This window comes from Rattus norvegicus, chromosome X (assembly GCF_021556685.1).
Source record: "Rattus norvegicus strain SHRSP/BbbUtx chromosome X, alternate assembly SHRSP_T2T, whole genome shotgun sequence".
Classification (NCBI taxonomy): Eukaryota; Metazoa; Chordata; class Mammalia; order Rodentia; family Muridae; genus Rattus; species Rattus norvegicus.
The window spans coordinates 40,301,953-40,328,254 of NC_141554.1; the positions used below are offsets into that span (position 1 = coordinate 40,301,953).

Consider the following 26,302-nt stretch of genomic DNA (forward strand, 5'->3'; position numbering starts at 1 on the left):
AAAATCCTCTGAGTCTTTGCGGGTATCAGGAAGGAAAGGTTGTAGATGGCTGGAATAAGATGGATGCTTCTTATCCAGTTTTCTCAGGTAACTAGAAGACATAAAATAGCCAGTGCATAACGTTTGTCAATTTCTGTGAGATATGTATCATGTATACATACTTCTAGGTATCTATAGTTGAAAACCTTCGTCAAAATAATTCCTCATTCCACATAGTTCTTTCCTGGAGCTCGTGACATCTAGGTCCAGAAAGCTGTCCTCTGTCAGCATCTCTTCTATACTCAAATCCTCCTGGCAGCAAGCCTTTCATCATTATCATTTTCAACATTTCTTTTTTTAACTTCTGATATTTTGACATGAGGTATGTTGAACCTATAAGTGAGCCCACATTGTTCCAAGATAATAAGATAGGACCATGGAGATGGATGCATATGACCTTGTATTCACAGCAAGTGAATGTTCAGTTAAGAACCATTTTAAGAATTTGATACAGAATGCAGATTAGCTAGATTAAGGAGAACCCTTTTTTTTTAAACAGCCTTTTGCTAACATTCTCAAGAGGGGAAAAGCATTTGAAAATGCCAAGTCTCTCATTATGTGTGTCTATTCTGCACCCTTAGAACACCGGAGCCGAAGTGATCGCAGAGAGCAAAGAGCTGCTGCCCCAGTCCCCATAGCTGCTCCACCACTGCCAGCCTACCCTCCAGCTCACAGCCAGAGGAGGCGCGAGGCCAAGGACCGCCACCTCCTAACGGTAAGCGTGGTAGCTGCTGCTCATAGGCACATAAGGACTCCTTTCACTCCATTTTGGAGTACACACACACACACAAACACACACACACACACACACACACACAGAGAGAGAGAGAGAGAGAGAGAGAGAGAGAGAGAGAGAGAGAGAGAGAGAGAACATACAGTAAACCAACAATAGTTGAGGACTGTAAATTCAGATGACAGTTTAACTTTGAATCACAGCTCTGTGTATGTTTAGGATTGAGTTACTTTCCTTTACTCTCAGTTCTTGTTTTTGTAATATGGAGATACTAATGATATTAACTTAGGGCCTTGAGGATGCATAGAGCTTAGCACAGGGACTGACAGACCCAGAGTAAGACACTTATAAATGTAAACCACCATCACCACTACCATTATTACTAGTGCGACTCCATGGGAGATGCTGGAAAAGAACTTATGTGATGCGAAAGATACCACTAGAATCAATCATAAGTTCACACTTTCCCATTCAATATAAGAGGCTACTTCCCTAGGGTAACCTATTACCTCAGCGGCATCATCACTGTGGGTGGTTTCAGCCTAATTTGGGTGGATATGGCTGTAACTCAGACCTAGCTCTCAACTATGGACCATCGATGATGAAGAGCTGGACTTGAGTGGAAACACCTGCAGGCTCAACCAGCAGCTGCTGCAAACACTTCACTCCACACGTGCCTTCTGGGGCTGCAGTGGGGGATAAGTAACCATTTGTGCTCTGGTGTCCTTGTATCACTGAAATCAAGAACTATGATTTTTGTGACCAAGCCAGTCCAAATGGTCCTTAAGCTTGCCAGTAATACTGGTTTGAGGCCCAAAGTCTAAAGTTCTAGCAGTATGTGCATGGATTCAGATATTTTGCTTGAAATTAATTCATGACTCTAAATCCTACAACAATGTGGCCCATGCAATATGCAAACTAGTGCAAAATGTCTAGGTTTATGATGACAGACATTCAGATGGAAACACGCTTCATCTAAATGAATCTACATGTCATAACATATCCAGATAATGGCCCCGAGTGAGATTAGATGATGTAGAGAAGTGGTTCTCAACCTGTGGGTCATGATCCCTTTGGGGTTGTATATCAGCTGGCCTACGTATTTGGTATTCATGTCGCAATTTGCAGCAGTAGCAATGTTACAGTTATGAGGTAGCAGCAAAAATAACTTTGTGGTTGCAGGTCACCATAGCATGAGGAATTATATTAGAGGGTCACAGCATCAGGAGGGTTGAGAACCACTGCTCTAAAGGAACTTGCATATTAGAACATATCCAGATAAGCGCTTGAGGGAGATTAGGTTACCTGAAGGTAGTTTTCTGGTTTGCGGCCAGCTAGTGAGCATTCCGGCCTGCAGTTAAGTACATACCAGGCGTCACGCTATACTCAGCACATGGTTGTGAAGCAGCCAAAGGATGAACAAGGGAAGCTTATGATGCTCTGATTTGTCAGACAGAGTACTTACACATGCTAGTGATTTGTTATAAAAGGTCCTACTCATGATAAGTTCTTAAGTTTAAATCTGCTTGCTAAAGCATTTGCTTCTAATGAGGTATTTTTCTGCATGAAAATGCTGAAAATATTTTCCCATTCACTGTAATGTGTTTTGCGGTTCATTACGTTGGTTTTCTTGGGGAGGAGGTGAGACAGACAAATTTTGACTGTTTACAGAGGTGACAGGAAAATATAATCCTTTTTATAATCGCCATAATTTTTAATGATGTCTAAATACATGAAATAAGATGATAGGGAAAGACTCGAAACAGTGACTAGCAGTGGAGACACTTCATTAACCCTTCACCTAGCAACGAGAGGTTCCTACATTATACTTCTGTAAATGTCTTAAAGTTTGCCTATCTCGAATGTCTCAAATCTCGACATTTCCTAGTCACTTGGGGGGAATTTTGTTTTCAATTGAATTTGGGTCACCAATTTTATTAGAAGAAGATTTTTCATTCAAGTTATACCTTACACACTTGGCTAGAAAATGGTTCTGTGTATTCAGCTTTAGAGGCCATATGTTGCTTTAAGAGTAAAGGTTACAGAAATAAGGATGGGAACTTTGCAGATAAAACCCTGGATACACATTTTCTTAGAGAACTATTGGATCGATACTTTATTAGATAGTAACTTTCCCTTTTTAATCTATTAAGTCTTAGTTAAGGCCTTTTTCTTCCCTTTAAGATATTCATAAGTCTGACATAGGTTTCCTGTACTCTACAGGCCACTACCGTATGCTCAACACTAGCATGGTCTGTAAAGCCAAACTGCCTAAACCTGAATACTAATTCTACCATATAAGCTGTGCATTTCTAGACTAGTACATCCTTTCAGTCATTATCTTCGTCTTAAGAATAGATAGTACCATTTAAGGTTGGCATGGAAAGTTGAATGTGTTTGTGAATAATGCCTAATGCATGGTAAGCACTCCATAAATATTAGGCCTGATGATGATGATGGTGGTGGTGGTGGTGGTGGTGGTGGTGGTGGTGGTGGTGGTGGTGGTGGTAGTCGTGATGGTGATGGTGGTTTGTCATATCCTTGATGTGTCTGCCGTATAACGACAAGATTGTAGCTTTAAACCCCAGCTGTCTAATTCTTTTAGTTGTATGATATGGAAAAGGTTGGTTTATCTTTCTGAATTCTATTTTCCTTCTCTTTTTATAATTGAATCCCAGTTTCTTTGTAAGGAACAATCATTTCAACTTTACAAGGTTATTAAATTTATTTCATCTGATTCTATATGAATATACTGTATTATTATATATTACATATATAGTATAATACATATATAGTATATAAATACAAATAAATTATGTGTATGCAAGTCCCTAAAATATTTAAGTATCTGAATCTGTATTCATAATCATTTGTAGTATAGCTCTCATCATCAAATGAAAGGCCTGGAATATTTATGCCCTCATAAAATTAGAGGAAGTATAAATCACTACACTGTTTCTAGAACAGAAGGAAAACTAAATATTCATGCCCTTTCATCCAGCAATTCTATATCTGGGAATTAACGCCAAGGTAATAGATCAGTCTATGTTAAGATTTATTCACTAATATGTTCATCAAAGCATCTTTTTGGTGAAAAAAATAATTATATATATATACATATTTCCCAAGTTTCCAAAAATGAGCTTAATTTAATAAAATTTGATATATTATATCATATTCTATATAATATAATACAATATTATAGTATTATAGAGTATTTTATAACATAAAATATATATTTCATCACTGAGGATTTTTAAACAGTCTATAACATTTTATAGAGAGTATCATTCCAAAACATGTCTAGGAGCGAGTATCTGTGGATAAATGGCTGAAAAACTATATAGCTGTGTTTCCCAAACCATTAATTAAGATTTCCTATAGCAGTGCTGTGAACTTATACAGAGGCGATGAAATATTAAAAAAAAATTTCAAGGGACACAGTGTCATCACTGCAGTGACATCTGGCAGTGACTCCATAATAATTCCACAGTTCCTACAAGTAAGAAGAGATGCTTGGTTTCTTATCAACATATGGAACCTAAAAGGTTTTGTAAGAGGAATGCACAGGAAAACAAACTGGTTAAATTTAGCTTAAAACCTGTTATTAGGTGAGAATTTAAGGAGTGTCCCAAAATAATAGCATCTGCTGTTATCAGGGTAACAAAGGGAATGGTTTAGTGAAAGTTTCCATAATAAGATTATCTTTTCCAAACTGCTCTTGAATTCTGATGTTCTACCACTAGCAACTGTCTCTTATTATCTATGAAGTTCAACTTTATGATATCAATTTTAATAAAGGGCAAACAAAGGATGTATATGATATGAAAATAAAGAATCTAGGAAACTAATTTTAGGACATCTCTTTGGAATCTAAGGTGAATGTAGACTTGAGCTGCAAGAAAAGAATCAAAAATAACCGTCTCTAAATGCATAGTCTTAACATGGCATTTCATGATTCTGATTACATTATTATGGAAAATACAGCTTTAGACTGGTCAAAGGTCCAAAGCCTTGTTTGGACCTGGTTGGAGGACAAATATATGAAGTTTATGGCAAAAAATATATATTTTCAAGAGCCAAGAGACAGAGAGAAATCCTAAAGCATCATTTTTCTCCACATGACTGGGCTTGTGTCTGCAGATGCATTTGTTAAATGGCAGAATACTGACTATTTATTGTGGGCAAGAGATAAGGAAAGAAGGTGTCATCAAGGTGTGTGTTTGTGTACAGAACAAAATCTCAGTTATTGAAACTCATTTATCTTAAGGTAGAATTCTTGAGAAATTTTTTCCTTGCTTAGGTTATAGTCAAATTGGGTGTGTATGAGAACATGGAACATTTGTCAAAACCACAGCAGGTAGCCTCTTTTCTGCAACTGCAAACACGGGCTGTCAATCTTGGTCAAAGTCATCCCAGAGATATAAATTCAAGATAGCCCTTGCAGAAGTGTTTGGTAAAAAGCAATGTTTTTAAGGGCCCAGTGCTGTTGATTGGAAAGTGTCTTGTTTGAGGAAGCTGAACAGTGCATGTGGTTTCTGTTTGTGTATCTGTGTGTCAGTGTGTGTGTAAAAGTGCACACTGAGCCTTCCATGCAGCTAAAGACAGTGGTGATATAGTAGGCCCTTGTCTCCCTGTTTTTCTTTCAAAACTGATACAGAACAGCAAGGGGGGAAAACAAAGCTGCACCACAAAAATGTACCTGCCATCAAAATTATGTGAGCTAGAGAATGCTTGAAACACCAAATTAATATGACGTATAGAGAGAAAAAAATAACCACCAAGTTTTTTATATCTCCTCTTGTCACAAGGGTGCAGAGGGCAAATTTTAAAAATCAACAGCTACACGGAAGCAAGTTACATCTTCAGGTTGATCGAGCCTATGCCTAAAAATACTTTTTTAAAAAATTGTTTAAATAGACAAATCTACAGGAAATTGATATGTGGAGGTTTGAAATTGAGCAAAAGGCAGAAAGAAAGGCATACATGTCCTTTAGCAGCTAGAGGCGAAGAAACCAAAATAAAACCTCAGATTAGCAGGACATGTAACTGCTGCCCTGCTAGCAGCAGAAACCAGTATGCTGAAATATCTGGATTTCGACATAGTGAAAAAAAGATGGTGCCATGAAAATAAGGGTCTTGGGAAACACACTACTATCATATGTACAAAAAAATAGATTAGCAAAACTGTGTAAGTGGTTGGAAATATTGTGAAAGAACGCAGGGGGTGCTGATTTTATATCCAACAAACATTCTTCAACTCCTGGGACTTAAAAGAGGAATTTTCCAACAGAGGAGCTTGGAGAAGTTTGCACTCATGAGGAATCTCATAGGACAAAGAATCCTCTCTGTGAGGAATCTACCAGAGGGCAAATGTCATCCAACTAGGGGAAAGCTGAGAAAAGGTCAACAAAGGGATGGTTATTGTGCACATTAACACATGGAGATAGGGATCCAGAACTACAGGTATGAAGAAGGTAAGTGTGATAACAGAAATGTTACAACTAAAACATGAGACAATAGAGCAGTAAATCAGATAATGAAATTGCCTCATTGGTTTTTGTCTGGGCAATGAATAATCTATCAAGGATACAAGCAACAACTGAAAAACCAATACTTTTTACTATTGGTTCAAATGATAGAAAAGGGACAAATTCTGCAAAATGGCTTGATAAAGCTGGAGAGAAAAGGCACTTTTTTAAAATTTAATTTTATCTTTATTGGCTATTTTTAAATTTACATTTCAAATGTTATCCCCTTTCCCAGTTTCGCATTCCATAACCCCCTATACCATCCTCCCTCCACCTTCTTCTATGAGGATGTTCCCCCTCCCCAACAACCCACCTCTTCCAGCCTCCTTGCCCTGACATTCCCCTACACTGTGGGTCCAGCCTTGGCAGCCAAGGGCTTCTCCTTCCATTGGTACCCAACAAGGCCATTCTCTGCTACATATGCAGCTGGAGTCATGGTTCTGTCCATGTGTACTATTTGGGTAGTGGTTTAGTCCCTGGGAGTTCTGGTTGGTTGATATTGTTGTTCTTATGGGGCTGGAAGCTCCTTCAGCTCCTTCAGTCCTTTCTCTAATTCCTCCAACAGGGACTCCATCCTCAGTTCAATTGTTGGCTGCAAGCATTCGCCTCTGTATTTGACAGAGACAGCTATATCAGACTCATGTCAGCATTCACTTCTTGGTATCATCAATATTGTCTAGTTTTGGTGGCTGTATGTATATGTGCTGGATCCCCAGATGGGGCAGGCTCTGAATGGCCATTGCTTCAGCCTCTGCTCCAAACTTTATTTCCATATGTCCTCCTATGAATATTTTTGTTCCCCCTTCTAAGAAGGACTAAACCATCCTCACTTTGGTCATTCTTCTTCATGCGGTCTGTGGATTGTATCTTGGGTAATTTGAGATTTTGGGCTAATATCCACTCATCAGTGAGTGCATACCATGTGTGTTTTTCTGTGATTGGGTTACCTTACTCAGGATGATATTTTCCAGTTCCATCCATTTGCCTATGAATTTCATGAAGTCTTGTTTTTGATAGCTGAGTAGTATTCCATTGTATAGATGTACCACGTTTTCTGTATCCATTCCTCTGTTGAGGGGCATGTGGGTTCTTTCCAGCTTCTGGCTATTATAAATAAGGCTGCTATGAACATAGTGGAGCATGTGACCTTGTTATATGTTGGGGCATCTTTTTTTTAAATTTATTTAATACTTAATAATAATTCTTTGGTTTCCGGGCAAACATCCCCTCCCCCCTCCCCTTCCTTATGGGTGTTCCCCTCCAAACCCTCCCCCCATTGCCGCCCTCCCCCCAACAGTCTAGTTCACTGGGGGTTCAGTCTTAGCAGGACCCAGGGCTTCCCCTTCCACTGGTGCTCTTACTAGGATATTCATTGCTACCTAGGAGGTCAGAGTCCAGGGTCAGTCCATGTATAGTCTTTAGGTAGTGGCTTAGTCCCTGGAAGCTCTGGTTGCTTGGCATTGTTGTACATATGGGGTCTCGAGCCCCTTCAAGCTCTTCCAGTTCTTTCTCTGATTCCTTCAATGGGGGTCCTATTCTCAGGTCAGTGGTTTGCTGCTGGCATTCGCCTCTGTATTTGCTGTATTCTGGCTGTGTCTCTCAGGAGCGATCTACACCCGGCTCCTGTCGGTCTGCACTTCTTTGCTTCATCCATCTTGTCTAATTGGGTGGCTGTATATGTATGGGCCACATGTGGGGCAGACTCTGAATGGGTGTTCCTTCAGTCTCTGTTTTAATCTTTGCCTCTCTCTTCCCTGCCAAAGGTATTCTTGTTCCCCTTTTAGAGAAGGAGTGAAGCATTCACATTTTGATCATCTGTCTTGAGTTTCATTTGTTCTAGGCATCTAGGGTAATTCAAGCATTTGGGCTAATAGCCACTTATCAGTGAGTGCATACCATGTATGTCTTTCTGTGATTGGGTTAGCTCACTCAGGATGATATTTTCCAGTTCCAACCATTTGCCTACGAATTTCATAAAGCCGTTGTTTCTGATAGCTGAGTAGTATTCCATTGTGTAGATGTACCACATTTTCTGTATCCATTCCTCTGTTGAAGGGCATGTGGGTTCTTTCCAGCTTCTGGCTATTATAAATAAGGCTGCGATGAACATAGTGGAGCACGTGTCTTTTTTATATGTTGGGGCATCTTTTGGGTATATGCCCAAGAGAGGTATAGCTGGATCCTCAGGTAGTTCAATGTCCAATTTTCTGAGGAACCTCCAGACTGCTTTCCAGAATGGTTGTACCAGTCTGCAATCCCACCAACAATGGAGGAGTGTTCCTCTTTCTCCACATCCTCGCCAGCATCTGCTGTCACCTGAGTTTTTGATCTTAGCCATTCTCACTGGTGTGAGGTGAAATCTCAGGGTTGTTTTGATTTGTATTTCCCTTATGACTAAAGATGTTGAACATTTCTTTAGGTGTTTCTCAGCCATTCGGCATTCCTCAGCTGTGAATTGTTTGTTTAGCTCTGAACCCCATTTTTAATAGGGTTATTTGTCTCCCTGCGGTCTAACTTCTTGAGTTCTTTGTATATTTTGGATATAAGGCCTCTATCTGTTGTAGGATTGGTAAAGATCTTTTCCCAATCTGTTGGTTGCAGATTTGTCCTAACCACAGTGTCCTTTGCCTTACAGAAGCTTTGCAGTTTTATGAGATCCCATTTGTTGATTCTTGATCTTAGAGCATAAGCCATTGGTGTTTTGTTCAGGAAATTTTTTCCAGTGCCCATGTGTTCCAGATGCTTCCCTAGTTTTTCTTCTATTTGAGTGTGTCTGGTTTGATGTGGAGGTCCTTGATCCACTTGGACTTAAGCTTTGTACAGGGTGATAAGCATGGATCAATCTGCATTCTCCTACATGTTGACCTCCAGTTGAACCAGCACCATTTGCTGAAAATGCTATCTTTTTTCCATTGGATGGTTTGGGGCATCTTTTGGATATATGCCCAAGAGAGGTTAGTTGGTCCTCAGGTAGTTCAATGTCCAATTTTCTGAGGAACCTCCAGACTGATTTCCAGAACTGTTGTACCAGCTTTCAATCCCACCAACAATGGAGGAGTGTTCCTCTTTCTCCACATCCTCGCCAGCATGTGCTGTCACCTGAGTTTTTTGTTTGTTTGTTTGTTTGTTCGGGGTTTTTTGTTGTTTTGTTTTGTTTTGTTTTTGATCTTAGCCATTCTGACTGGTGTGAGGTGGAATCTCAGGGTTGTTTTGATTTGCATTTCCCTGATGACTATGGATGTTGAATATTTCTTTAGGTACTTCTTAGCCATTTGATATTCGTCAGCTGAAAGGCACATTTTTAAAGAGAAAGAAATGAAAAAAATATCGCAAAATACACACAATTACAAATTATATCAGAATGTCATATCGATTAATGTGAGCTTAATTTTCACATTAAAAGAAGCCCTTTCAGTTCGTCTTATGAAATCCACACCATACTATATATTGTACACAAGAGACACACCTAAAAATAAAATGTTCTAGAAGATTCCATAAAAGATAGAACAACAATATAACAAGTAAATAGAATAAGAAGGCAGTTTGGCTTAAAATATAATACTCATGAATATTAATTTGATAAAGAAAACAGCTACATTTGTCAAGCAAAATCTGTAGGGTACATATTTGTCTGTCTATCTACCTATCTTTATATAGAGATAGGTAGATTGTAACATTAGACAACATTAATACATTATTCTCAGTACAAGACAGGGCAAGCAGACAAAAATATAGATAGGAGACAGAAAACTTAAAAAACATTATCAATAAGACTTCAAGCCCTGATGATATTATTATCAAACATACCCATGGAACATCTGTAAAAATTGTGACTTAGATTCAAAATGTCAATGTTTCTTAAATTAAGAATAGTATAAATGACATTTGCTGATCACAGTGCAGTAAAGCTCCAGATTACTGAGAGAGGCAAAGAACCAGAAAATCCTTTCCACCTGGCCAGTTTAAAATTTCTTCTGAAGCATTTAGTAAAAGAAAAAATATGAAGTGATACCTCACAATTTCTTTTTAAAATGATAATAAGATATACAGCAGAATCTGTAAAATAAAATAAAACAACCAAGAATATACATACCACTATGTTGTTAAAGGAGAGTAAATTCCACCCCCAAAACAAAAATTAAAGCAAAAGAAATATAAGTAAGCAAATAATACTAAAATAGAAATTAATAAAGCTGAGAAGAGAAAGATAGCAGGCCTAATTAAGAACTAAAAATCCTGGTTGTTTGAGAAAAATGACCAAGAAAAATGTAAATAAGCAATATAAATCATGCCAGTGATATGAATACGGAACTGAAAAATAATGTGAACAATTAATTATAAGAGATTTTCAGAAGCATCATGCAAACAAATTTGAAAACTTACATAAAAGAACAATTTCTTAGAAGAATTGATAGTGCCCAAATTATCCCTTTTGGGCGAGAAAATAGACTCATTTCCTTAAAAGAAACAATCACATTTAAGAACCTTTCCCCAAGGCCCAGATGGTTTCCCCTAAGAATTTTATGTATTTTTCAAAGTATATATTCCCTATTGCTAGAACTTGTTTCAGAACATTAGAAATGAAGTAAACTTCACTATTTTTTCTATGACATATGCATAATAATATACATACCAAAACCTCATAATGAAAGTTCATAAAATAACTTTCATAAATATATCATTCCGTAAGTATTGATTTTAAAAAATTAAAATAATCATTAGCAAACATAATACATACCAAATTAAGATGTTAGTGATTGAATGAGATTTATTTCAGGATTGAAATATACATTCAATATTAAGATGCTTGTTAGCATCATATGCAATATTGATAAATCTAAGAGGGGAAACATGATACAAATATGTTCATGGAAAATGCTTGAAATCGTTTACAATCTATTTATTCTATGTTTTTAAATCTCAAGAAAATAAGAATTGACTGATACTTCATTGACATGGCAAAATATAAATACGCTCTAGCTCAAAAGCTGTACCTTCCTTAATGGTAAACCACGAGAGGCATTTCCACTGAAGTCTGGAAGAAGGCACATAAAAGCTCACCGCTTCTTCTACTGCTTAATAGTGGATTAGATATGTTAACAAGTGAAGTTTAATAAGATAGATCAGTTAAACAGATACGAGTTGAAAAAGAAGTAAACCTGTGTCTCTCTGAACAGTGTATGGAAGACAGTTTCTTAATAACCAAAGGGGGAAACATAATTCAAACCTTCAACGCATTTGGAAAGGAAGCAGAACATCAGCACACAGAGGTCAAGTGCTTTTATTTATACAAATGATAGCCAATTAGAAGAACTAGTGCTAGATTATCATCTGAAGCAATAATAAGGGTGGTTATATACCTAGGAACTAATCTTCCAGAAATGTATAAAACCTGTATGAGAAAAATTTCAATGAACTTCCCTACAAATGTAATATAAGACGTGTGCTTGTGAAATGAAAAGCTATTCCCTGTATTTGGAAAAAAATTATAGATAAAATGATTCATAGACTTCTATCACACACGAAAAGGAAATCCACAGTGTATGTGAGCAGGGTGTGTGTGTGTGTGTGTGTGTGTGTGTGTGTGTGTGTGTGTGTGTGTGTGTGTACCCGTGTGTGTGGGTGAGTCAGGCTCTCTATTACAGAACTCCATCTCATGTCGTCTGCTTACTTTTCATTTTGAGATAAGGTCTTTCTAAATTGCTCTTTCTGATCTTTAACTTACTCTGTAGCTCAAGATGGTCTCCAACTCTTAAACTTGAAATTGTCTTGCCTCAGCACCCCCACATTGTTGTGATTATTGGCCTATCCCACAGAGCGTGATCAGGAACCATATTAAATGGTTGAGAAATACACAAATACTACCGTAAACTGCTATCCATCCTGAAAAAACAAAACAAAACAAAACAAAAATCCGTGTAAAAAGGAGAATCACAGAATTTGCTGTTTGCAAGTTTCTGGGAAAGGATAGGAGGCTGATAAGAAATTAGAGGCAAGGCTGTAGCATTGTGTAAATAGGCTTCCCATCCCCAAGGTGAAGGTGGTAGCCGGTGGATGTCTGAATTATGTTTTGCATTCTTCTACAGCTCAGTTCAGGTAGGTACAATCCCTGCATCCACTTAAGAGGTTTTCATGTATGAAATCGTGCATAAGCAAACACAACATTTGCATTATGTTCCAATCACGCTCCTAAGATACCAATTGCTTTGGAACTAATGCAAGTTTTCAAAATGAGCATAACCGAACTGGCTGTCGAGGAAAGATAAATCTGAACAAATGAGGTTGCTTTTCCTACAGGGGGTGGGTGAAGATAAGAATGGAGGAACAGAAAGGAGGCAGTGGGGCTGAAGAGGAGTGGCATTTCTTAGAGCATATGCTGTTGTTGTTGCTTTTGTTTATGCATACCTTGTTGTCTTTGATTCCAGGCAATATTTCATGCATCCATGACCCATAAGTAAATAAAATCAACTAGAGTGTGAGGAGAAGCCCAAGTGGAAAGCAAACAATAACAAACCAGCCTAACTCTATCGCAAATGAATGATAAACCCACCCTAGAGGAAGGGAAAGAAAATACCTAACCTTGATAACTTTGGGAAAGGTTATTTTGGTTTGGCCTTCTTTCATTGCAATCAAACTTACTTATTTGTGCATCTACAATTCTAATTTGAAATGGAACAATCAAGTCCAGGCAGGGATTAAAATGGATTATTATACAGCTAAGAGAGAGAAAGCCATAAACTTAGGACTTTATGCCCATTAAAGAGCCTCAGTTGATTAACACATGGCTATTAGGCAACCCCTGTATTTCATACAGTTTCTAATCACCCTACCTGATCATAGTATCTGAATGGTACTTTATACTGAACGTCTCATAGATTGATATTTGTGTCATGCTGCCTGCTCCCCATTTGCTATCCATTCTCTATCCTTTTGCAGTGGTATTATCAGTCATTTCTTTAGGATTATGTATATATTTTCCTTCATAAGCAAGGAAAGAAGTAAGTAAACAGCGAGTTAGAGAATGACAGCTGAAGGCAGATATATGAATGAAGAGACTATGCAGACAGACATTTGGATGTCAACAGCCTTATCCAGTGAAGTTTAAATTTAACTGACTTTGGCAAAAAAAGCTGTTTTGGCTTGTTCAAATGTCTTCATTCCAACACTGGTTGTGTCATCAGTGCCATACTATGTTTCTAAGGGATTAGAAATAGTCTACATAAGGAGGGAGAAAGTCAGTGTAACTAGGTAACTAATGCTACCATATATTTGATGCTTTGAGTTTCTGTTAGGAGCTGACCACAGGAAGCACAGTCATTTGCCAAGTCTAAAAATCTTAAAGACTCTGAAAGCCATCTTTACATCTTGAGCAGGAAAATTAAGTACCCCCTAAACAGTAATCTTTTTAATTAGGAACAAGAATGGAAAACATTGTAATGAACATAACATTAAGGCATAAATGATACAACAAAAGGATGGACTCAGGAGGTTTTGAAAGTCCCCCAAGCAATTTGTCAGAGCAGCCATTTTGGTGGTGATGGCACCCCCAAACTAAGCAAACCTGCAGGAACATGGCTGCCTCCTGATAAATCAACAGCGCAGTATTAAGGTGTGCCACATAGATGTGGGGGGTGGGGACACAGAGGTCTGGGGAACATGGACAAAGTCACCTGAACATGTGGCTCTCTATCTCTCACTTGCCAAGACCTTCTCCAAAAAGCAATCATTTGATCAGACACACACACACACACACACACACACACACACACACACACACACACACACACACAGAGGGAGAGGGAGTAGAAAAGGGAGTGGGAGAGGGACAAGGAAAGGGAGTAGGAGTGGGAGAGGGAGAGGGGGAGGGGGAGGGGGAGGGAGAGGGGGAGGGAGAGAACACCAAAAGACAGTCACATTCTTCCCAGAGGCGTGTTGGTTCCTGAAAAGCTTCTGGGGAGACAGTATCACAGAGGGAAGGTAAATATAAACTTCTAGACTACAGAAGAATTTTGCCAAGTTAAAAATATATCTAGCACACATAGCTTGGAGTACTACACAGAACAGAGGAATTTTAAGGAGTAATATGAATCTGGTAGACTAAATGGCCAGGGAGAAGGGTAGGGTGGATAATCGAGAAGCGGGAAGCAAAAGATGTATGGAAAAGTCTGAAGGAAGGTACTGCTCACTCCAGGGAGGGCGGCATGATTATAATATATATCTAGTGAAAGACCTTAGCTGGATAGATCCTGGCAGGATTCCCTCTTTCGTTTAATCAAGCCAGGTTGATATGTGGCATTCATCAGCAGAACAGTTAAGATAACATTTGTAAATACAGAACCAGGAAATGGATACAGAAGAGAAAAAGACCAGGAGCACCATTCCATTGTGCCCTGTTTACACTCAAACTGGCTTTGTGTTCACAGAGCTTTGATGGAACTAACATCAGGCAACAATAGTATGAGGAAGAGGGAAATAATAGTTGGATAGGACAATTCTCATGTTCTGTTTCTTAAATACTATTCCCAAAGAACAATTTGGTCTTAGCCCATTGGCCAAAAAGTTAGATGTCCAGAGGCTTGAGGGATTGTTCAGCAGTTGAGAGCACTTGCTGTTCTTCTGGAGGACTCAAGCTCGTTTCCCAGCATCCAACACATTCAGTGTCCTCAAACACCTTTAAATCCAGCTTCAGGGGATTCAGCACTCTCTTCCGGCCACACTGAGCACTGTACTCACATGTACAAACTCATGCCTGCATAAAAAGTAATTTAAAAATAAAAATCAAATCTTAACAAAATAAATTTGATTTCACATTCTGCGCTAGGTCCACCTTCTCAAAACCTTTGACAAACTCTGTGGATATAGCACTCTCTTTCCATCAGCCTTCTGGATGGTCCAGTTTGCAATGGTGCCCATTTGCTCACTAAGATGCTCATCTCAACATGTGTAACACCTGAAATAGCTCACTGTGGGATATCTTTGTATCTTTATCTAGATTGTATAGTTGCAATATAAAGTGGAGATTGTTGACTGCGCTGTCGAATGGTTCTGACCCATTCACATCTTTGCTCTTTGTACTATCTTCAATGGTTTATAAATCAATCAAAATTCTAATGAATTCAAAGAAGTTCACCTTCTCCATCTGAAAAGAAGACTCTGATAAGAGGGTTAAAGTTGACTTCTAGAATTTGAAGAACATCTTTCCAGCTAAGATTACCAGTTTCTTCTCTGTCCAGGCTGGTGACACAACTGTAGAGGCAGACAATGTGTCTGCAAATGTCTCTCTCAATTCCCTACAAGTATTTCACTCAATAGTAGCATGGAGACCAAGAACTCCATCCCAACCCAAGTGCTTCAAAGATCACCCCTGTCAGAAGCAATAGGGCCAAGCTGACTTTTAAAACCCAGCTCTACTCTAAGTAGAAGTTTTTTTTTCACAAATGAATGAGTTAGCAATTCTGAAAGTACCTGTATTCTAAGACTGAACGAATCAATAAATACATCATAGCCAGCCAGGTGTGCTACCATTGGAGAAAAGAGGTACAAATAAGGTAAGTGCGAAGTCAAGAATGAGCCCTGAAGTATAGGACTGGAACCCAAAGTATAAATATATAACTCATATTCATGCACAGTTACATACATGTAGACAGAAAGTAAATATATGCATGCTTATATAAACATATAGATATGTATTGTCTAGCTTATCTCCTTAGCCTTTGTAGAATGAAAAGAACTCAGGTAACACTGAGCATATCTAGTGACTAGATCTTGCCTTCAAAATACCAATATATAATAAAAGGGCTCCTTGGAGAAAAGGTTTATCTGAGACTGGGTTAGGAAAATATAAGATATGTTTGGGTTATCTTGTAGTATCAGAAAGTTTGAGAGATCATATCAAACAACTGAAGGAGCTGTCGTTGGACAAATCTGGTACACTTTGAGCAGTAAAATAAACAATGGTGGTAATGATTTATAATATAAAATGATAACCACTATGAGTGTGTGTGTGTGTGTGTGTGTGTGTGTGTGTATGTATGTATGTATGTATGTATGTGTGTGTGTGTTGTTTGCCTATGCAAGGACATTCAGAGGCCAGGGATTTGACACTGAGATATTCCTAAATTACTTCTTCAATTGCATGTGAAACTCACCATTTTAGCTAAACTGAATGGCCCATGAGTTCGTTTCCTTGAATTTGTTTCTGCTTCCAGTGGGGTTACAGGCAAATACCACCCTGCAAGGCTTTCTAATGTGAGTTCTGGCATCCCAAACTCAGTTCCCCTTTTCCACAGCAGATACTTTTCTCACTAAGTCTTATCCCCAGAAGCCCTACTGAATGCATTAAATAGATAAATAAGTTAACATATGAGGGATAGACACTCTTTCTTACAAAAGAATTCTAAGTGTAAAAGTAATGTTGAAAAATGATCACCAATTAGCCAAATGCTATGGCAATAAATCTTGCAGGCAATAGTCAACGGGCAATAGATGAAAGTTAGTTGTGTGAAAAACATTGAAAAACAGGATAGTGGTATAGTAGCAAATTTACCACCCACATTATGATTTTTATTACAAAGGAATGGTAACATTAACTCAGAAGCCTGATAAACATAATCTTAACCAAGCAGTCAAAGAGAAGATGGCTAGTAATAGGACATATCTGTATATGACCTCTTGATAAGATGTACTGAGAGTTCATTTACATGGGACTCTTGTCAAACAAAGTCACCTCAGTCTCAGCATGAGAAAACAGTGGGCTGATCTAAATTTATGTCAATTCTATGAAATAATTGATCAGTATTATTCAAACATGTCAAGGCCATGACAGACAAAGACTAGGGAACTACTAAAATTTGAAGAGAATTAAGGAAATTTGAGAACCAAGTGCAAAGTATGATCCTAGATTGGGTCCCAAGTGAGAGAATGAATATGAATGAGAAAAGTGGCCATATTCAATAAGATTACTTAGAGCAGTGGCTCACAACCTTCCTAGTGCTGCAGCTCTCTCATACAGTTGTACTGACCTCAAACCATAATATGATTTCATTGTTACTTCACAAACATACTTTTGCAGTTATTAATCATAATGTAAGTGTCTAATGTTCAAGACATCTGATATGTGATCCCTGTTGGGGATGGCAAACTATGGGTTGAGAACCACTGTTCTAGAGGAACAAAACTGATAAAAATGAATATATATATATTCAAAAGGAATTTTGCTGGATTGGCCAGCAGGATATGCTCTCGGTAGACCACTAATAGCTGCCTCACATTGGAATTCAGTAGCTGTTCAGTCCGTAATGCTGAATGTCTCTGCGATTACAATCTGGCACTGAAGACATGTAGAATTCTTGGAGAGTCACTGCTCTTCAGCAGTCTGCCTTGGAAGCCTGAAGTCACTGACTTTAATATTAGCAAAGGAATGTGGCCATGGAAGCAACAGGATACATGACTTGGCCAGCAAGTGGGATGCAACATGTGCCAGTAAGTATGCAAAACAAAACAACAACAACAAACAAACAAACAAACAAACAAAAAAACAAAATAGTTTCCTTCTCTTATGTCTTTTTTCCTGGACCATCACCATAAGACAAATGCCCATATTTAAGGTGGGTCTTACCACTTTAAAGAGTCTGATCAAGAAAATCCCTCCCAAGAAAGCACAGCATCTTGTGTTTGGGTTGATTTGAGATACCATTCTGGTAACAACCAGTATTTGCAATCAAAAGTCCATCCCTCATCAACATAACACCCAGTCATGCCTCTTTATATCATGTTTAATTTCAAGGTGAAAGCAATAACAAAGACAGAATTCTGCTTACCACAATACAACTATGCCACATACAACCACTAATGTGTTGTCTATTCTTTTCAGAATCCATAGCAAAATTCCTGGAAGAATGCTTCTCTTTTTAGTGTCTCATAATTTTATATGATAATATAGATTCACAATAATATCTCAATTGATGTTACATTATATGTTAAAAATAAAGAGAAGAAAGAATGATTTTCCCTTACTCATTTTGCTCTTTTTTATACCTTTATTAGGAAAGCATGCATACACGAGTGTATTGACATACATGCATATTTGCCTATATTTGGCCATATCCTATTGAAATAGAATCTTTGTCAATTAGTTAAAGCAAATTGATTTTTTAAAAAACGTTTTTACATGTGGCCCATACATATATAGCCACCAAACTAGATAAGATGGATAAAGCAAAGAAGTGCAGGCCGACAGGAGCCGGATGTAGATCGCTCCTGAGAGACACAGCCAGAATACAGCAAATACAGAGGCGAATGCCAGCAGCAAACCACTGAACTGAGAACGGGACCCCGATTGAAGGAATCAGAGAAAGAACTGGAAGAGCTTGAAGGGGCTCGAGACCCCTTATGAACAACAATGCCAAGCAACCAGAGCTTCCAGGGACTAAGCCACTACCTAAGGACTATACATGGACTGACCCTGGACTCTAACCTCATAGGTAGCAATGAATATCCTAGTAAGAGCACCAGTGGAAGGGGAAGCCCTTGGTCCTGCTAAGACTGAACCCCCAGTGAATGTGATTGTTGGGTGGAGGGCAGTAATGGGGGGAGGATGGGGAGGGGAACACCCATATAGAAGGGGAGGGGGGGTTAGGGGGATATTGGCCTGGAAACCGGGAAAGGGAATAACAATTGAAATGTAAATAAGAAATACCCAATTTAATAAAGATGAAAAAATATTTTTATTCTTTCATTGAACTAGAACATTGTAAGAAAGACCATCTTGGCTTCAATTTCATGTCTTTAGGTCTCGTTGCTACCAGCCTCATTTCAGAGTTCCTTCATTCTGTATGTTTGTCTTGAAGGAATGCCCTCTGGCTCTCGCTGCCTATTGTACTAGTACTGTACGAGGGACAAGAAATGCATATCCTAAGTGGTAGGCTAGAGTTAAAACCCAAGGGGTCAGAGCATATTGATAAACGACATTTGCAGCCTAATAGAGGAATCCCAAGTTATGACCTGCACTGTCTCCAAAACATCCCTGCACCGTTGAAGTAGCATACTCTTCCTGGAGCTTCAACCTATAGCACAGATAGCTTCTTAATATACGGATCTATAGGCACAAGCATGTTCTTAAAATACAACAGAAAAGCTCATTTTTATTAAAATCCATGTTTCTGTAACTTGTCATGTGGCCTTTCTTGGTATTTATGACTACTTTCTACTACTACCCATTCCGTTTTCCATACCTTCAGCAAGTACCTTAATAGGTCTTGGTTCTTTAGTTTCTCCTTGACCTTAATCATAGGACTTGGTAAGCCTCAAGAAATGCCTTATGATGTTTGGATCTCCTGTACTCCAGATATAATCTTCCCTATCTATATTGTGGAGAAACAGTCAAATGTCCCCCTTGGAGTCTGAGTCAATCACCACTCCTCCTAACATTGTTATTCCTTTCTTAGCTTAACGACTTAAGGACATTAGAAGTCAAAAGTGGCCAAGGAGAAGTATTGGTTTCCAGTTCAATGGAGGGAATTTTTAGTTGTGTTTCCTGGAAGAAACACTCTCCTCTCTGGAATGAAAAGTTCTAGACCAGCAGAACTTAAGGTCCCAGGAAGAGAAAACAAAAATATTCCTAGTGGGTGACTAGGAGTGTTAGTGAATGAAAACATTTCCATTTCTGCCCTTTGCTTTCTAGAACCATGGCCATGTGAGAGATGGTACCATATAATGAGTGTTGATTCAAAGCATATACAGTCTTCTGCAGAGCCATCAAGAATACTATTTCCTAATTGGCACTGTAACTGTATCTTTAAGGGGTCATTCTATAGTTAAACTAGCCAAATGGTTCAGGATGACGGAGAACATGATAATTTTATAGTTACTTCCTTGTTGCTGTGATGAAAAACAAACAGGACTAAATGCATTTTAAAGACAAAAGGCTTTATTTTAACTTATGGCTCGATAGATAGAATCCTTAATGGCAGGGAAGACATAACAGCAATCAAAGAATGTGGGAAGCTGTCTTTCATCCCCACAGAAGAGGCAAAGAGAAAACTGGAAGTAGGGTAAGTCTACAAACACTCAAAGGCCACCTCCAAGAATGAACTTCCTCCAGCCAGGCTCCACCTTTCCGAACAGCACCACTAACTGGGGATCAAATGCTCAAAAACATGAGCCCATTGTTGTTATGCCTTCCTTGCCATGGTCCCTCATCCCAGACTGGCAGTTGGTTTCAGCTACCAGCTGTTTATGTATTTTCCACAACCAACCTCACCATACCTCCTCATAGATACCAGTCAGGTCCAGTCTCCTAGTGCCCCTCTCTCAGAGGTCCACTAGCTCTGTTTAGTCCTTCTGAGCTCCGGATCCATCACTACCTGTAAGGCTGCACCCATTATTTAGAATTCTTGGCTCTAGCTATACTCAAGACTTCTGAGCTTTGGTACCCATCACCAGCCAAGCCAAGATAGAATAAATTGGTGGCAGTGTTCTCTAGGTAAGAAACATTCATATTTTTTCCCTCGTTTCTGCCATAATGTAAGCTAAACATTCTACTCATGGCTCTGCCAAGCCAACCCCACAAGGATGAAACTATGAGCCAGCTTTTGAAAAATCTTTCTTTCCTTACATTGCTTTGCTCAGTTAACTGTCGCGGTAACAAAAAGATAATAAATACACTGGAAGAGAAGAGCCTGCTATTAGTTTTCAGAACTAGTGATACTCAGTATGCCTCACACTAGCTCATCTGTCCTGCCTTCTCAGAAATTAGATGGATCTTGGAGACTGAGTATAAGTTGCTAGTGACTGTCATTATAGTTTCTATTCTGATGCAGTCTTTGAATTGAGGGAAAGCAGCATAGCACCTGGCATGTAGACACAGCTACAGATGTTAGATGAATCCAACTGTCAGCTTGCAGTGGGGGACCATTGCTAGGATGATGCTACAAGACGGAGTAGAAAGCCCCTTCTTCCTCTTCTGGCTTTCTAGTCTCCTTCTAGTAGCCTATTGGCAGAAATTAATGAAGAGCAGTTAACAAGACAGAAGTGTTTGTAGAACCCCAGCATCACAAAGCAGAATACAGGAGAATAGATTTGGAGCAACAGACAATCACTTCATCAGCAGTACAATAGCTGATGAAAGAAAGCTTTAACCAGTGGGCCTGGTTCACATTAAATATTATGAAAAAGAAAGAAAATGCTTTGTTACAGAATTTAGTTTTGAAATTCTTTTTAAAATATTAGCCTGGCTGTGGAACTGTCAATAAAATTACTCGTCTGCATACATCATTTTACAAAATAGACTCGGGCTGAATTCTCCCGCAGACCTGAGGCTTTTACACTATTCAAAATATAGGTAAACAATGGAAATGGAATAGTCTTCGCAATAAAAAAAAGTGGAATTATCGATATACACAGCAGCCTGGGAAGATTTCAAAGCCATTATTCTGGATGAAAGAACCTAGTCTCCAAAGGTTACATATTCCACAATTTCATCCATAAAACATTCTCGAAATGACAAAACCATAGCTATGGAGAACAGATTACTGGCTGCTAGGTGTTAGTAGTGGGGGACGTTGCGACTATAAAGTGATAGCACAGGGGGAGTTGTGAAGGTCATAGAACAGGTCTGTGCCCCAATCATGGTTGGAGTATGTGCATGTTTGATAATATGATAATATTCATAGAGTAAAAAGAGCACAGGCAGGAGGTAGGTGGTGTGTGTGTGTGTGTGACAGGTCTTATGCTCTTTAAAATTTCTCTGTTGTGAGGTTAATGATGATTTGTAGAGCTTTTGTATATCTGCCCTGTATTACCTGAGCAGAGCTTCAATGGGAATGGAACCCAAATGGGGCAACATCTCCCCACTTCTGGCTTCTTCTGCTGACTCCGCTTGTTCACCCCTCTGATTCTAGTGAAAGGGGTTTTGGTGTTTGTAGCAGTTCCAAGACTCTTTCCTCCTTGTGCTTTAAAGCAGGGACTGCCTTTTCCTCACCTGTATCTTTTATTGGCTGTTAGCAACCTTTGAGGATTGATAGAGCTATGTGAACCTTGCCACAGATTCTCATCTCTGGCAGAATTGGCTACGGGGAATGAATAAGATACTCACTGACCCCAAGCTCTCAGTCAGGGTGGCAGGTGGGCCTTGGCAGTCCAGAGCAGTTCCTGACAGTGAATGACTGAGCCGAGCCGTAGGTACAGAGTGTTCTTCACTCGGGTCTCCCTGAAGACTGCTTGTCCATTCATGTAGGCCTACTTTTCACAAATGCTTCCAAGTATGATTTTATTAAGCTCTGTGTGTTTTAAACATTTCATTAATAACCCACGATTAAACAAAGTGTTCCTGAACTTTAAAATATTTTTTAATACTGTTACCCCAGAAATTGCTGTTTCATTGCAACTATGGCAAAATGCTTTATGGTTGGACAGTTACTTTCAGAGAGCCAATTTTTGGATAAAAATTGCACCATTACCCCTGTCATTCAAACTTTTCTCACTGTGGGTAGATTTCACATCCCAAATGACTACCAACAGAATTTAATTTTTAAAAAAGAGTGACAACATGCTACTTTTTGGTGTGTGTCTGGCTTCCTTTCCTCCACATCCTTAATTTTTTTCTGAAACATTGAGGATTGAACCCAGAGTATTGAGCATATGCAAGACCACTGCTCTGTCACTGATATGGGCCTGACTTGTTTCACATGTTTTTCTAAAATCAATCTTGAATTATCAGTAGTTTTTATGTTTTATTTATTTTGCATATGTGCACACACAGGTGCACAAGCCACAGCATGCATGTGTAGGTTAAACCTGCAGAAGTCACTTTTCCCTTCTACCACATGGACAACGGGGAACGAACTGAAGTCAATGAGGCTTTGAAGCAGGTACTTTTACTTGCTAAGCCATATCGTCAGCCCATGTGTATTTTTAAGATTATTGTGTGGTATTACAATTTTATGACTACAGCTCTCCACAATCTGTTTATCATTCTGCTGTTGGCAGGTATTTGGGTTAGCTGTTTCTAATAGCATGGTTATATTTATTTGGCTTTTACAAATATAACTTCTGTAAATATTTTTATGCAAGGTTTCTTGTGGGTATACTTATTTTTCCTTCCTTCCATAGACCTCTCAGGAAATTAAAAAATAACATATGTTTAACTTTACTAATACTCAAAAGTGGTCGTGCCATTTTAAACAACTCTCATCAATTCCGAAGCGTTCCAGTTGCTCCACCTCTTTGCCAACAGTAGATGTTATTTGGTCTTCCTTTGCAGTGCATGCCCCTCTGTTGTGGATAGTTCCTTATGGTTTACATTTAAGCTGCCCAGTGAATGGTGATGGTAAGCACACTTGTAAATACTTGTTCATCTTTTGTATGTTTTCTTTTGCCAGACATACTGCAGGAGAATTGAGGAGGTAGTAACGCCTATGTTCATTAAGGAAAAACGGTAAAGATATGATTTGGAAAGCCAGGTTTATCAATGATTAAGAGAAAAGTTCCCCAGGTTTGAAGAATTAGAACTTTTAGCACGTTAAATAGATACGAATGCATAAAGTAGCTAAAGAAGAACTTGGTACGCATCTGTTCTCAAACATTTCCCTTCCTGACCCCAACCCACTGTGTCTGTCCTGAATTCTGCTTCAGTGACATTCCCTTGGATTTTTTTCATGGTCAGAGTTCTTAGCACCTTAATAAGTGCGTATTTGCTGGTTTGGTTTTCTTTGGGCATCAAAGCTGGGTAGGAGTATGCAGCGATGGAATTGGACATTTGGAGTTCACGGTCACAAGCTAGGTGAGGGTGATGCCTTTGGGGAACCTGAAGGTTGGGGCTGGGGCTCAACCCACGAAAAGCAGAGGATGTCTCCTAAGCCTCTTCCTTATTCATTATTTTGCTTGCCATTGCTTATTCAGCTTGGTGAGGGCAGGAGTGGAAGACATGGGAAAAAAGGATGAATCAAAAGTTATATTATTAAACATGTTTGGAAAGACGATCACAGTGCCAGCCAGTGGGAGACTTTGAGACAGTCTCAAGGGAAAGACTATCTGTTATGGCGGCAGCAAGAGAGTGACATGTAGGGAAGACATTGCCAAACTTCTTTAAGCTTTGGAGAAAGATCAGAGTAGTTCATATTTATGTACAACACATCCACATACACTCCTGCACAGAAGAATCCGAGGCAGATGGGGCTCCTCCATCTCACAGATGGCCATAGTATGGACATTAATGCAGAGACTAGTCTAAGGACAAACAAGCCCTGTGGCTGAGTGATATTAAAAGCCCACATCACCTCACTAGAAATCTAGTATGGATTGTAAACGATTTATTCACTCTAAGGTTTTACTCCTGTTTTCTAATATATGGTAATGCTTCATCTCCAGTAAATACTTCTCAGGTTTAAGACAGCATGATAGTCGTAAATCAGCTCTGAAATTCGACAGCTATAAATGCCATGTGGTATCAGTTAGATCACAAACCAGAGCCAATTTTTCAAAACATTTCCTGCTGGAATACCCACAACATTTTAACAGATGTCTTTTGGCAAGTTTTGAAGCAAAATAATCCCCTATCAGCATATGAAATAAAGCCCAACAGAAAGTAAAATGTGGAGGAGAGTGATTTTTCCCCCCTCTTCTTCTGGCATTAATAGATTTGGGAAAATCTTGAACTCTTTAGAGAAACATTTTCTTACAGGCACAATAGTCAAGGCATGAACTTTTCTCTCTCATATACACCACAGAAAAGATCGACTTTTGAAAATATCCTTTCAGCGTTCAGTAGAAAAATTTCCTTGGCTACTTTTGAGTATAATATTTGTTATTTCTTCTTCTGAGCACTGATCATAACTGTAATTTCTGGTTTGGTTGAGGCAGTCTTATGAGAAGTGAGGGAAACGACTTGAAAATACAATGGGGCCCAGCAGATCCCAGAATGGAGGGGAGGCATCAAAGAAAAAAAATCTATTGTTAGCAACAAGATGTACATGATTGATCCTGGATTATTCAACAATGTAGTAATTTAGACTGAGGCCTCTCAAAATCAATGGCAGAGGGGCCAACATGAAAGCTTAGGAAAAGAGAAATAGATTTTTCATTTTTCTTCAGCATGTTTGATGAAAATATCAATAGTATAGACAAGTTAAAAGGAATTATAGAGCAAGTCTGCTGTACATGAGAGATAAACTCTTTTTATTTTGAGTCTGACCGTTTGTTTGCACTGGAACTGATTTTCACCTTCATCTAAGAAATGCTCTTGAGTGAATGAAATGGTGGTCTCTGATCATTCTTCCCACACAGTTATTCTAAAGAAACATGTGTTGCTTGCTGCCACTTCTACACTGAGTGATATTTCCAAAAGCAGGGATCCCTATGAGCATTCTTCCATTAACTGTTGTTTCGCATGCACCTTGCTGATAGTGTCTTATTTTCTCCTATGCTATATCATGTTTAACTTTGTACTAAGAGCTTCACTGAAAAATCATGTGTAGGTGGGGATAATTTGATGCCATTTCTTTAGGAGGAATTTTATTTCTTTAACAGGAATTTTTGTTTCTTTATATTGGGCACAGTGAGGTGATAGCAACACAACAAATATTTATAGAATACGATTGAATCAGTCATAATACAGTTATGAATATATAATGGCTAGCATGCCTTCGAATGAGCAATGGGGTAAATTTACACAAGGCTATTAAAGAATAATTTAGTTTATACAGATTTGATCAATGCCTGGCTTTTCCTCAACTTATCCATCAGTACCTATTAAGGAGTGGCACTCTGGTCCACGTAGAGATGCCCTGAGGTAGCACTGTATTGCAATCTGATTTCTTAGATAATTTAGAGGGAAAAAAATCTATGAACTGATTTTTACATTCATCATATAAAACTATAATCCAAAACAATCAGAACCATTTGTTTCCTTTGACTAACACCCCGGCAAGTAGACACTTTCGAACACAAGACTTAAGTAGTTCATAATTCATGGCATATATAAAGCCATAATTCACTTAATATC

The 26,302-nt window shown here is 38.7% G+C and overlaps 1 protein-coding gene across 3 annotated transcripts in view; it reads left to right on the forward strand.

Annotated features, from left to right (window-relative positions):
• Positions 1-26,302, forward strand: part of Nhs (NHS actin remodeling regulator) — a 339,688-nt gene that overhangs the window by 293,476 nt on the left and 19,910 nt on the right. For all 3 annotated transcript variants that reach the window (NM_001414726.1, NM_001191733.1, XM_087600178.1), the window contains exon 3: positions 621-754. In NM_001414726.1, the coding sequence (NP_001401655.1) occupies positions 621-754 (134 nt within the window). The remainder of the gene's footprint in view (positions 1-620; positions 755-26,302) is intronic.